The 12,342-nt window shown below is 36.0% G+C and overlaps 1 protein-coding gene across 2 annotated transcripts in view; it reads left to right on the top strand.

Annotated features, from left to right (window-relative positions):
- The window catches only part of NTNG1 (netrin G1), a 246,662-nt gene that overhangs the window by 175,311 nt on the left and 59,009 nt on the right, over positions 1 to 12,342 (top strand). The window contains exon 5 of one of the 2 annotated variants that reach the window (XM_029286590.1): positions 8,966 to 9,031. The exons of the other annotated variant lie outside the window; for it this stretch is intronic. Within the exon in view, the coding sequence (XP_029142423.1) occupies positions 8,966 to 9,031 (66 nt within the window). The remainder of the gene's footprint in view (positions 1 to 8,965; positions 9,032 to 12,342) is intronic. 2 annotated transcript variants of the gene reach the window in all.

The raw sequence follows: 12,342 nt of genomic DNA, 5'->3' as shown, positions 1-12,342 counted from the left end.
GAGGCGCCGGCAGCCACAGCCACTCGGTCTTGGAAGGGTTGAGCCTGAGTCTGTTCCTCCCCATCCAGACCCTTACGGCCTCCAGGCAACGGGCCATCACGTCAAGGGCATCGTTGGGGTGGCCTGGGGTGGAAATGTACAGCTGAGTATCATCAGCGTACTGATGGAAATCCACCCCAAAGCTGCGAATGATCTCTCCATGGTTAAGATCCAAATCCTCTACCTTCAAAAGTATAGCTGACTTTGAATAAATTGGTACATTTGCTGTTGTATGTACATATGTGCTCATTTGGTACTAGAGTATTGTTTGTTTGTTTGTTTGTTTGTTTGTGCTGGTGCCTTTGAGTCAGTATTGACTCCTAGTAACTGCCTACACTAGTCCCTGCAATTTTCTTGACAAGATTTCAAAAGTGATTTGTCAATGCTTTCTTCCCAGGTCTAAGAGAAAGGCATTGGGCTAAGGTCACCAAGTAACTCTGTACTAAGGCAGGATTAGAATTCATTCTCCCAGTTCCTTGCCTACTTCTCCAAAGTGGCTCTCTTAATAAGACTAAGGACTATGTATTTAAACTGGGACTTACCTATCTAGTGTACATGTCTCTGTTGGGATGCTGAAGGTTGCCTTTCCATGTGAAATCAAAGAGAAAAAAAAAGTTGATCTTTCTCCACACTATCATCTACCTAGTGAAGCAGTCTTCCACCAGAAATCCAGAGACTTTCATCCCTTCCAACTTTTTTTAAAAAACCTGATAAGCAGACTTATTCAGAATGACATTCAGTTAAAATCTATTAGTATTTCCATTGCATTGCTAATGTATAATAATTTATTAAAAGAGGCGAAAAATTTAAGGATTGTTTCTATGTTATTCTTATAATTATATGAGGAAGATGCCCAAGTGGAATGGGAGGGTGTATAAAATAAACAAAAAAAATGTTATTTGGAGGCTGTGTCCAGATCCACAATCCAGGACTTACATTCAAAAACTTGGTCAGGCCAATTATTTGCTACTATAAGGACATAAATATTTATACAATATCCCATTTTGTTGTCACCCATCACACTTAAAAAGATTGTGTTATCCCAACTACTGTCGCAATTTCCCTAACTTCCAATTTCCGGCAAAAGATTTCTTCCCTCTCCAGGGGAAACGTACAACTTTTTAAAAACCCAATCTACTCAGAAAAGTATCTGCCATGTTCAGATAAACTGGAGTGGAATTAAACTTTAATTCATTAAAAACTACATGGTCACCTGACCACATTTGGTAAGGCATTCCAAATTTGGAAAGTTATCCACAATTTATTATTTTCAAACTGTTTTTCATTATTTTTAATATAAAATGTGATACATAGGTAACATAATATTGTGTGCAGTTAGTCCTCGACCTATGAACTCAATTGAGCCCAAAATTTCTGTTACTGAGACATTTTGTTAAGTGAATTTTGCCCCATTTTACAACCTTCCTTGCCACAGTTGTTAAGTGAATCACTGCAGTTTTTAAGTTAGTAACAAGGTTGTTAAGTGAATCTGACTTTCCCATTGGCTTTGCTTGTTAGAAGATCGCAAAAGGTGGTCACGTGACCTTGGGGCACTGCAACCTTCATAAATATAAATCAGTTGTCAAGCATATGAATTTTGATTACATGACCATGGGGGACGCCTCAGTGGTCGTAAGCATGAAAAATTGTCATAAGTCACTATTTTCAGTATCATTGTAACCAGTCATTAAATGAACTGTAATAAGTCGAGGATTTCCTGTATTGCTATGCCTTGTAGCTGTTGTCAAGCAATAATTTGCCAAGTATCATAGCACACATCCAGTAGGACAGGAGTGTCATGATGCCGGTTGCATCATGCGGAGGCCGCGCCCACTCCAGTTCCAGCAATGCAAAAAAAAGTCACGATACGTCGCAACACCTCACATGACGCGGTGAATTTGACACCCGTGCAGTAGGGGAAAGTTGAGAGCTCATTGTTAAGTAAAACTATGTTTTAGGTGGCCTAATCATCTACAGGAATAAAGACCTGTTCTCAAAAAACCCTGTCTCTGGATATAGCAGTGCTTAAACTAATCAGATCTGGCTCTGTTCTTTGCCTAGATAAGAAGCAGTGTGAAAATCCTATAAATAACATCCTGGAGAAAATATGAAATGTAAATGTAATGAATACATTCTCTGTCCTTTCACAATTCACAGTGCCTAAACCAACCGTATGTCCAATCCCTGTACCTTTTAATATTTTTCTTTTAAAAGCCTTTTTTGAGATTATAGGCTGAATATTACAATTCTGTACCTTTTCTTTATCTGTATCTCTGCGGTGATCTCAGCACCATTATGTTATTTTCCTGCTGTTCAGGAAAAGAAAGTTTCTAACAAATTGCAGTAAATGAACGAGTGGCTATTATATAGACCAGCTATTAAAGGATTCTGATTGAAGCATGTTGAGAATGACTCATCTTTTCCAGGTACCTAAAGACTTCACAAGCAGCCTCCAAAAAAGTATTTGGGTGACTCAGAAGTTTTTATCCCACCATTTAGGCATGGAATAAAAATGACAAATGGGCAGAAATTGAGTGATGTTCATAGAATATCCAGCCAAGAATGGGCAAATTACCCAAAAGCGCCCCTTAATATCTTGCATGACTGTTACCTTTTTTTCCACAGAAAAAATGTATAATTGATACAAGGCTCAAAAAGAAGTTGCGTTCAGAGGAAAGAGTTTTCATCCATAGTTCAATGGACTTTGGATTTGGAAAAAAAAAAGCAGTATGGATTCAGTGAGATAGATATTTGAGTAAGCTAGGAAAATTATTAGACAAGGCAAATGTCAGATTTAATGAGTCATACATACCAGTATGACTCATTACTCAGGTAAACAGGTACAGATTTTTCTGTTAAACTGCAATTCATGCTGAACCCATTGGGTGTTATTTCTGAACAAAACCTGCATAGGATTGAGTTTCAGCATTGAAAATGCCAAAATTAGATGTAAAATTTTGCGGGCATCCTTTTTGTCGATCAGATAAACCACAGTTATTGTGCATGGGGATACTACTAGCTCCTAAGGAGTCCAGCAATGTTGCTATTGTGGGTTTCTCTACCTTCTTTTTCTCTCCCTTTGTTTCTTCCTCAGGTGCACACTAGATTTTAACTTCTTCCTGTATCTTCTCTCTATTGCACTGCTTTTACACATCAATCCTATCGCATGATGCAGTGTTATCCCCTTGCCTTCCACCTATCTTTGCCTCTGGTTCTACCTGCCCATTATGTTCTCCTACTCCCTCTAATCTCCTATCTCCTCTTCATCCAGTTGGTCACAATATTTCAGAATAGGAATCTCCATTTTCCATGCTTGCTAACTACTGCAAAAGGTTGACCATTGTATTGGAGACAATCTAACACAATGAGCAACTACTTTAGAGCTCAGCTTTGACTTAGCTTTCATTTCAAATGGCTGATGTTCTCCAGGGAACATTTTAAGCTGTTATGGTGCTCCTATAAGACAAGAACCAAGTCAACAGTTAAGCTCAATTTCTTCATCTGCTTCTACTATTATAAGGATTGGTTTAGTAGAGATGGTTCTTTGGAAGCCCATGGAACTTGGACTGCTTCCTTACCAGGACAGAGCCAGATGACAGCCTATTACCAAATCTTACATTTTACAGCCTTTCTGAGACAGTGAAGGGAGTTCCAAATAAGAATGAAAGCTACCATGTTGTTATAATCAAATGATAGGTTTAATGTGTCATTTTAATTTCCTATTACATTAATGCAACCAGAATAACTTCTAAAAATAAGACCCATTTATATATTTTGGATTTCATGATAAAAAAAGGAACCTCTTGAAACACTGGGCTGGTGATTTTGTTAAAAACTAATCCTCAGATTAATCCACTTACAGGTTTCAGCTCTAGGCTACAAAGAGCAGGTGTTTTTGCATGACTGATTTGTAAATACAGCAGAAAATGCAAAATATTCTTCACTCCTCCTGAGACAGACATCTATAAAAGCCAAATTACACAAGTAGCTAAATTATTTGCTATAAAATATATGAAGATTTTTAAAACAAAAAAGAAAAGAAATAGCATACAAAGAGGGAAAAAATTTTATTTTCTCCTCCAAACTGAATCTGGATTAGAATCATATACATAAAGATTAGCCTTGGTGTGGAAGAAACTTCAGTCCCCCTGTCTCCTGGTCTTGGACACATGGATTCTTATTAATCAATAAAGAATATTTGTAGCTCAGGGGTAAAATAAGGCACTAGTAACACTGATGATCTTGCCTAGTTTGAGGACGTCTGCTAGATAACGGCCAAGCTCAGCACCAAGGACCCTTCATTCTTATTAATACAGCAATTATTTCCACCCAGTAAAGCACAGGCCAGTTAAAAAAATAATAAAAGCCATGTTAAATAAAAACCATTGTAATAAAATCAACAATCTGTAAAACAATAAATCTAAAATAAAAACAAATTTATTTATTATTTATTTATCACGTTTTTACAGCCACCTATCTAATAGGATGACTCTAGGGAGCTCACTTACAATCCATGAAAGACAAAGTTAAAAACAAAAGTACCTTCTCCCCAGGTGCCAGACCAATCATCCTTGCAGCTTAATCTCCATCTTAGCCCAACGCTTGGGGAAAGAGCCAGGTCTTGGTTCTAATGCACAGATCGACTGACATTTAGGAAACCAATATTTTAAATATATGCATGTTAAGGTTTTGCAAACTTATGACAACACATCAATTGACTCTAATAGTTGCCTGACAACCTGGGCACAGCTTTCAGGACTGGTGTTACATTTTGCCACCTTACTTAACAATTGTGCATCTGTACTAATGGCATCTTTGTGGCCATTTTGGGAGGTAACCAGACATAAATTACACTATAGTACTGTATACCATCAAGAAATTATTAGAGAATGTTCATTGGTATTATCCTGAACCCAGGTAGGGTTTTAATTTAGCAGTATGAGTTGGGCCCATGTCTTCCTTGTTACTGCAACCACCTGTCCTTGTAGGGATCTATTCCTTTGGAGAGAATGCAACCTTATTCCACAATATTACCATGTTATTTCATTTCAGTTTCAGATTCCTGTTCTTACCTAGCCCATCACTTTTGTCAGGCAACATTCCCTGATTCGGGTAGAAAAGAGAGCATAATCAGGGTTCTATTGACTTGATGTAGATATTGAACTGCAGGGAGGAAAGAATAGAATCCTTTGGAAGATCACAATACAAGCTCCCTGGAGCCAAACAGAAATCTCCTATTGCTGATTTCTGATGATGGACTTGCCAGTAAGAATTTAATTTACACAAATTCTGTGCCTCCAATTCCCAAACCCCTGTTCTATTCCAGCAATATTCCTTGACTTGGATTGTTTGGAGAAGCGACATACTAGCATTTTCCATGTCTCATCCCAAGAAGAACTGTTTCTGGATTATATCCAAATCTAAAGTCAGGCAATAATAGATTTAGATAATTAGCTCTTCCCAGATATGCTTGTAGATGGGCAGCCATTATTCTTTGGGGTTAAAAAAAATAAGATCCTAATGTACAGTATGTGTAATTATGCATTTAACCTGACTCTAAAATTTCCAGAACAACTAAATTTGTTTAATCACAAATCTAGCACACACCTAGTATAGTAGAAAGTAAGTCCTATTGATTTAAGCAGCATCTATTAGCTCAACACAGTTCCCAGAAGACACTTTCCTATCACGGCTTTCAAATCTTGTACTTTAAAATTAGTGATCTAACTGTACTATTGCCATTGAATACATTAAAATGGACATAATGGATTTATGAATGGTGAGATGACATATGCATGTACATTAGTAATTCAGTTACTTAGCTCCTAAACATTACTTCTCTTTCTCCTATACACATACCATATTCTACAACTAAATGGACAGGCACTTACAGCACAAACGGAACACAGCCAATTATTTGCCCACTCCATAAAAAAAGATTAAAATGTGTTAAGATTTTCATTTTAATCTTACTATGACTACTGGAAGAAAATAGTATTTGCCTCTACTGAACTAATGCCAGATAACATTTACTTAGGAACAAGTTTTACTTTGTTGAAATAAAGATGTACTTACTTTAAAAGGATTTTTTTTACAAAGAAAAACAACAACATTCCATAGCCACATACATGCTCAGAATGACTTCCCCTAACTAACTATTGGGTTAAAAAAAATATGGAACTCAGGTGAACAGATGATGCCTATGTAAGCCTTAATGTTAATCAGAAAACAGTCTTCTGTTGCATGCCATTCTCTAGAACATTATTTAGCAGGACAGTTAACTTGGGCATATTCTAGGCAGATTACAAATCTAGTAGTGGCAAGCAACATGACAAGGGAAAAACAGGAACTGAAATAATTTCTTTCCTGGGAAATGTTTGGAGAGATAGGAATTTACATAAACTTTGTCTAATTTAGCAACAGATTATATAATAATAATAATAATAATAATAATAATAATAATAATAATAATAATAATAATAATAATAATGATGACGACAACGACAACAACAATAACAACAACAACAATAATAACAATAACAATAACAATAATAATAATAATAATAATAATAATAATAATAATAATAATAATAATAATAATAATAATAATAATAATAATAATACTGACCCAAATTTGTCTGTTTTGGCTAGACTTTAAATTATTAAGCTTATCTGGAAACTGTAATTTGTTGCTTTAAATAGGTAGAATAAAATGAATGACAGTTTAGCATCCATAACAAAAATATGTAACCAAACTACTCATTTACCCAACAGAAAAAACACGCAATTAATTGAGGTGTCAAGTCATTCTATTAAACTACACCATAGTGCTTTAGGTGAGGAACAGTGCATGAGATTACAAAAAGGATTAATTTTTATCCGTTTTTATTCGTTCGTACACCAGTAAGTAAAACAAGAAAATTACAATTAATTAGGATTAAAAAGAAAAAATAATAATTGTTCTAAAATATCTAAGAAGAGTTAAAAGAGATACCACAGCATACTGTACTACAGAAGAGTATAGAAGCTATAGAAGAGTACTTAGCTGTGGTTAAAGAAGTAAAATCAGACTGATATGATAATAGGAAATCAAGATAAAACAAGTCAGAATGATCAGGATATTTAGTAATACAATATTAAAAAGCATATTAAATGAGAATTCAAACAATTTTAACCTCACAAAAAGTGGATGTTTTTCTGTTATAGAAAAGTGTTACATGCTATCCATTTTTAAAAAAAATAGCTATAGATATTTCATATGAAATATGAAACAGAATCAAATTTGGTTCCATTATAATAAAAATTATTGTATAACGCATGCACAAACATAGATGGTTTTTTGGAAATTGCAAAATACTTTTCACTATGTGACACTAGCTGATTTTCTCATAAGTATTACATACCCAAACCCACAGCTTTCTATGTATATTTTTAGTATTTGTAAGAGAAGCAGAGAATTTGTTTATAGAAAATAAATGGTTTGACATGGCAGCATACTTTATTATTTTCTTTAAACATGACAAGTCTTAAAAAACATACTAAACAATTGATTAGGTGACTTTAGTGAATCGTTCCAACTCTAACATTCTGTATTATTCTTCGACTTTTGTGAAAAAAAAATAAAGTTAAATAGTCTTATATTCAGAGTTATTAGTTTAAATAGAATTATGGATACCACAGCTTCTCTTCACAAGAAGCAAACTTATGCAGAGTAGTAGCATGGTGTAGATACCATAGAAGTCTATACAAGCAGTCGCTAATTTGTTTTCGGTTTTTTTTTCATAACTGGTTTCATTGGCTTCAGATGTAACATCAGTGCATAAATTGAGCATCAAAACTATATGCACCAGAGAAAACTTTCATTTCACATCTCATCCGTGGTTCACTCATTCCATTGCTAATTCTAAGTGTACATTGCACTTAAAGGTACACTGTAGAAGTACAGTGTAAAAAGACCAGATTAGGAATAGATTACAATGGAGAAAATCTATAAATCTGGTCACTAGGAATCATAAAAAAACTTGATAATCATCAGTCAACACTGTGATGCACATGCACGTGTGAACCATCCTGTAGTTCAAGAAAGTTTCCCAGATAGGTAACAAGATGCAGTGAGATGGAAAGAAGAAACTGAAATTTGATTACTTGTAAATCAGATAAGAGTGTCCAAGGAATGTGTGGTTAAATTCCACTTTGCATTTTAGGAATAGATGGATAGAAGCATGGTAAGTCGGGTGGCACCCCAGCAAAGTTCAATGGTACAAAATGCAATGTATTCTAAGAGTTCGAATATAATTATTCCAATTTGTTGTTTTGGTACATAAACAGTGTTGTCAATATTGGCCCAAATCATTCTTTTTATTTTTAGATTTAGGCTGAGACTTTTGTCTGCTTGATTTAATGAGGAATCTTAGTATGCAATTCCTGAACATCAAGAATAAGGTTACTGACTAATAGTACCATTTGATGCCTAGAACCAGGAAATTGTCCAGAGGGAAAAATCTAAACAAATAATCAAACAAACAGCTGAAACTCCCACTTGCCATCCTTATCCATTATGCTGCTAAAGAAGTAGGCAATCTTCCCTACTCTGTAGAAGCCACTGATTTAGAGAGAACCAGGTAATAAATATCCTCTACATTAAATGGTATCTGTTAAATTATAGAAGATAAAACATTATCATATGAGTACACAAAATCTTTAAATGTACATTCAATGTTTTGGGAATCATCAATTGCTTCTGTTTGTTCAATGTGGCAGTGATGTATATTGTCCTAATGTTTCATTGACGAAGTCCAGTGATAGATGTCTGTGCTCTGTGTTGTTCTCCATACCCATGTGCTTAGATACAAAGCTAAAAAAATTTTAAAAATCTATCGCATATTGTAAATAACAAATCCTAATTTTTCCCCCCCAATACATGCAGCTCCTCCAAAGTATGATAAGATATGGCCGAATATATCTTCTCTTGGGGTTTCTAACCCAAATCAAGGTAGGAGTCTGTAAAATTCCTACTGGTCTATTATGACTTTAACTGCTTTTCATAGAATCAGCAACCCAGGGGGGGGGGAATCCTTTTATGCAACTAAGAAGAAAATATACTGTCCAAAACAACCTACTGAGGATTATTATGCTCATAAAAATGAATCTTACATGAAAAGACTTTTTATAATGTGTACAGATCTTCCTCATCAAAGTTATAAGCACTTTTTTTTAGCTTAAATTGAATATGGTTTCCCCTAAGAAGAGGGGAATTGTATAGATAGCAGGGTTTGCATGAAAAGTAAGTTTTGAGACTTCTTGATTGCCAGAGATTCTCTTTGTCTCCATCAGATCATTTTAATGTTTCTCTTTTCTGCTTTGTTTGCTTAATTGAAATGAATGTTATTTCAGTTGATAATTCAGAGATGAAATTGCAATGAGACCAACTTGCGGTAGTTAAAGCAAAATCGTATTCTCAGGAAATTTATTTGAACAATGCAGCATTTTCCCAAAAAAAGGGGGGGGGCTCTTCTTTTTCTTTCAAGTCTTTATTTTTTTTCCACACAAGGTTAGGGCACATTGTCGGTTACTTCCTGTGTGTGTGTGTGTGTGTGTGTGTGTGAGCATGCTTGCATGCTGAAAGCGTCACATTCCAACAATTTCAGTAATTGTTCTCTCTGGAATCCCTAATGTGCATCAGTTCCACTTCTGAATTCCAGCAACATTCACATGTAAAGAATTTACTGGCAGGCTGGTGTGATGATTATTTCAGGAGGAAAAATGATGTGGGTTTAAGAGAGAGACCAGGGTGAGAGAAGAATAAAAGAGGTAGCAAGAAATGTCAACATTTTAAAGTTGGTTTCTGTAGAGCTTTTGCACAGAAAATACATTCAGTCAGGTGGAAGTCTGTTCAGTACTTCCCATGGAATTATTATGTTTCTTAAAACAAATGGTGTTGGTCTACAGCTTGCCATCGTTATACACAGGATGTTCCTTTTAAACTCTAATGAATACAGATGGAGGAAGAAATGAGCATAAGAAGATCCAGGAAATAGTTTCTAAGCTAAACAAAGCGTATTAGCAATTTATTGGAGAGCTAGATTGGAAAAACTGCTGTCTTAGTCCTTGATCATAGGAAAGAAATTAAGACTGTGCTAGATGCATAAATTACTAGCAGCTAGAATTGTTTTACTTGTGGGTTCTATATTATATTTCACCATTTCTTTCCATGCCTCTTGGAGAACTGCTGTTGGGTTTGCCCTAACCTGGTCATTTAGAAAGAAAGCCTTTGACTGCATTTGTAGGGAAAGGGATACTTTTGCTAAAGCCAAGTGGTTGCAGGATAGAAAAAGCCAGATCTGAGGGTTGAACATTGTTGGAAGAAAAGTCTTCATCATGGTTCATCCAAGCTGAGAATAAACATGGCAACTGCTTTGGGAAGAAGGTTGTAGTTTATTGGAGAGGAGAGCCAGACAGGAAGATGGTTCTGGCAGCAAGAGAAGTGAAAAAAAGGACTGAGCACATGTAGGAAGTGGGTTTTTATACCCTCTGGACCCTTTTGTTTGGAGTTGTTCCTGTGGCATGAACTTTGACCTGAGTCTGAGTGTGCCTTTCTGGTATTCTGATGGTGATGGGTCAATCTTATTATGTCCAATCTTATTATGTCATATCCTGCTTTCCTGGGGCTGATGACTCTTAAGAGTTTGGATGGGGTATGTAGATTTTAGGTCTTCTGTCTTCTTAATCTCCTAGCTCCCTGGATTTACATCTGCATCTCTATAGAGCTGGTTTCTGCTTGGAGAAGGGAGACCTGGGGCTATTAAGAAAAACAAGGCATGCTTTCCTGCATTTTTAAGATCCTTTGAGGAAATATATTTTTCTGCCCTTTTAATATTTTCTTCTCTGGGGGGCTGACTTCCCACAATACGAAAGCTGCCTACTTACTTTCCCCTTTCCCAGGTCCTCACTCCCAACTACCTCCTTGTGTCCAACAAATTGTTTTGGTACGGAGGCTTAACAGGCTTGGGTTATGGTCCGCATTCCATTCCCATGGTTGTGACCTTGGGGTCAGTCAGCTGATGTCTCTGGCAGGCACTCAAAGTGGTTTCAGTTTCATTGTTCTCCTTCCCTACTTGCTAGCTTCCTTCACACACAGATACAGAGAGAGAGAGAGAGAGAGAGAGAGAGAGAGAGAGAGAGAGAGAGAGAGAGAGAGAGAGAGAGAGAGAGAGAGAGATTTTATAGCAGTCTGGTATCAGTGACGTAGTGATGAGACAAAGCAGGATGGCAGCACTGACAACTGCAGTGCCATACTGGATAAATTAGATTCAATCTACTTTGCTTCCATGTTACTATGTTCTGCTTTCTTTTTACCAGACCTACAAAATATACCAACCAAAGGCTGGTGTACAACAAATCCGTGTTAATGTTATTGGAGACCACAAAAATTATTCCCAATTATCACAAGCTTTCATCATTTCAGAGTATTTTTATTCCTGCGATGCTTAAATAATTAAAAATCAGACACATTTTTAATCTACTGCTAATTATTGAAATTAGCTATCTCCAGCCTGATTCTGCAATAACAAATATTAGTCCTACAGCTAACCAGCAAAATTAGTATTGAATTCTAGATTGCATTGTTTATTGTTCAATTTATGAAAGTTGGCCATTGGCAATAATGAGAGAAATAAGCTTTCGCAAAACCCATGTGTTGTATCATAAATGATTGTAAAGAATCTCAAACTATTATTTGAAAATGCTATAGCTCTTGAGCAATATGTAATTAAGGTTTTTTTTGTAGCAAAAGAACTCAGGCATCAGCCAAGCAACTGAGGCATATTGTTCAGGTTAGATTGCAAAATGATAATTCAATAGATGAGTTGTTAGTTGAAATGGAATACATTCTCTGTGAATGCTTATATTCGTCAGAATTGTACTTACTGAAAAAGGGTTTAGTGGTAGTTGTAAGTTAAATAAGTAGAGATCTATCAGGAAAAATGGAATTTCATTTAATTTTAAAGAACAAAACATTAGTAAGAAAATCACATCTACATCCAAGCGGTTGCATGGCAGTGATTTAAAAATTAAGGGGAAAAAAAGATACTGCAAATTCTGAAAAAGTTTTTGTTAGATCGCGCAGGCAGTAAGACACGAGTCGAGTGACAGTCAGCTCTTGGTTTATTGGCAAGGCATAAAGTAAATCCGGACTGGCTCTCTGGGCCAGGGGAGCCCTCTTTTATGGGATTCCCCTGGCTTGTAATCACACAATTCCATTGGCTGGCAAGACCCTGTTGCTAGTTAGCCAACCAGCAACGGGCA

The sequence above is a fragment of the Protobothrops mucrosquamatus genome, unplaced genomic scaffold (genome assembly GCF_001527695.2).
Source record: "Protobothrops mucrosquamatus isolate PMUCROS unplaced genomic scaffold, P.Mucros_1.0 scaffold_15, whole genome shotgun sequence".
Classification (NCBI taxonomy): Eukaryota; Metazoa; Chordata; class Lepidosauria; order Squamata; family Viperidae; genus Protobothrops; species Protobothrops mucrosquamatus.
The sequence above is the reverse complement of the archived record's forward strand: the minus strand, read 5'-3'. Positions and strand labels throughout refer to the sequence as shown.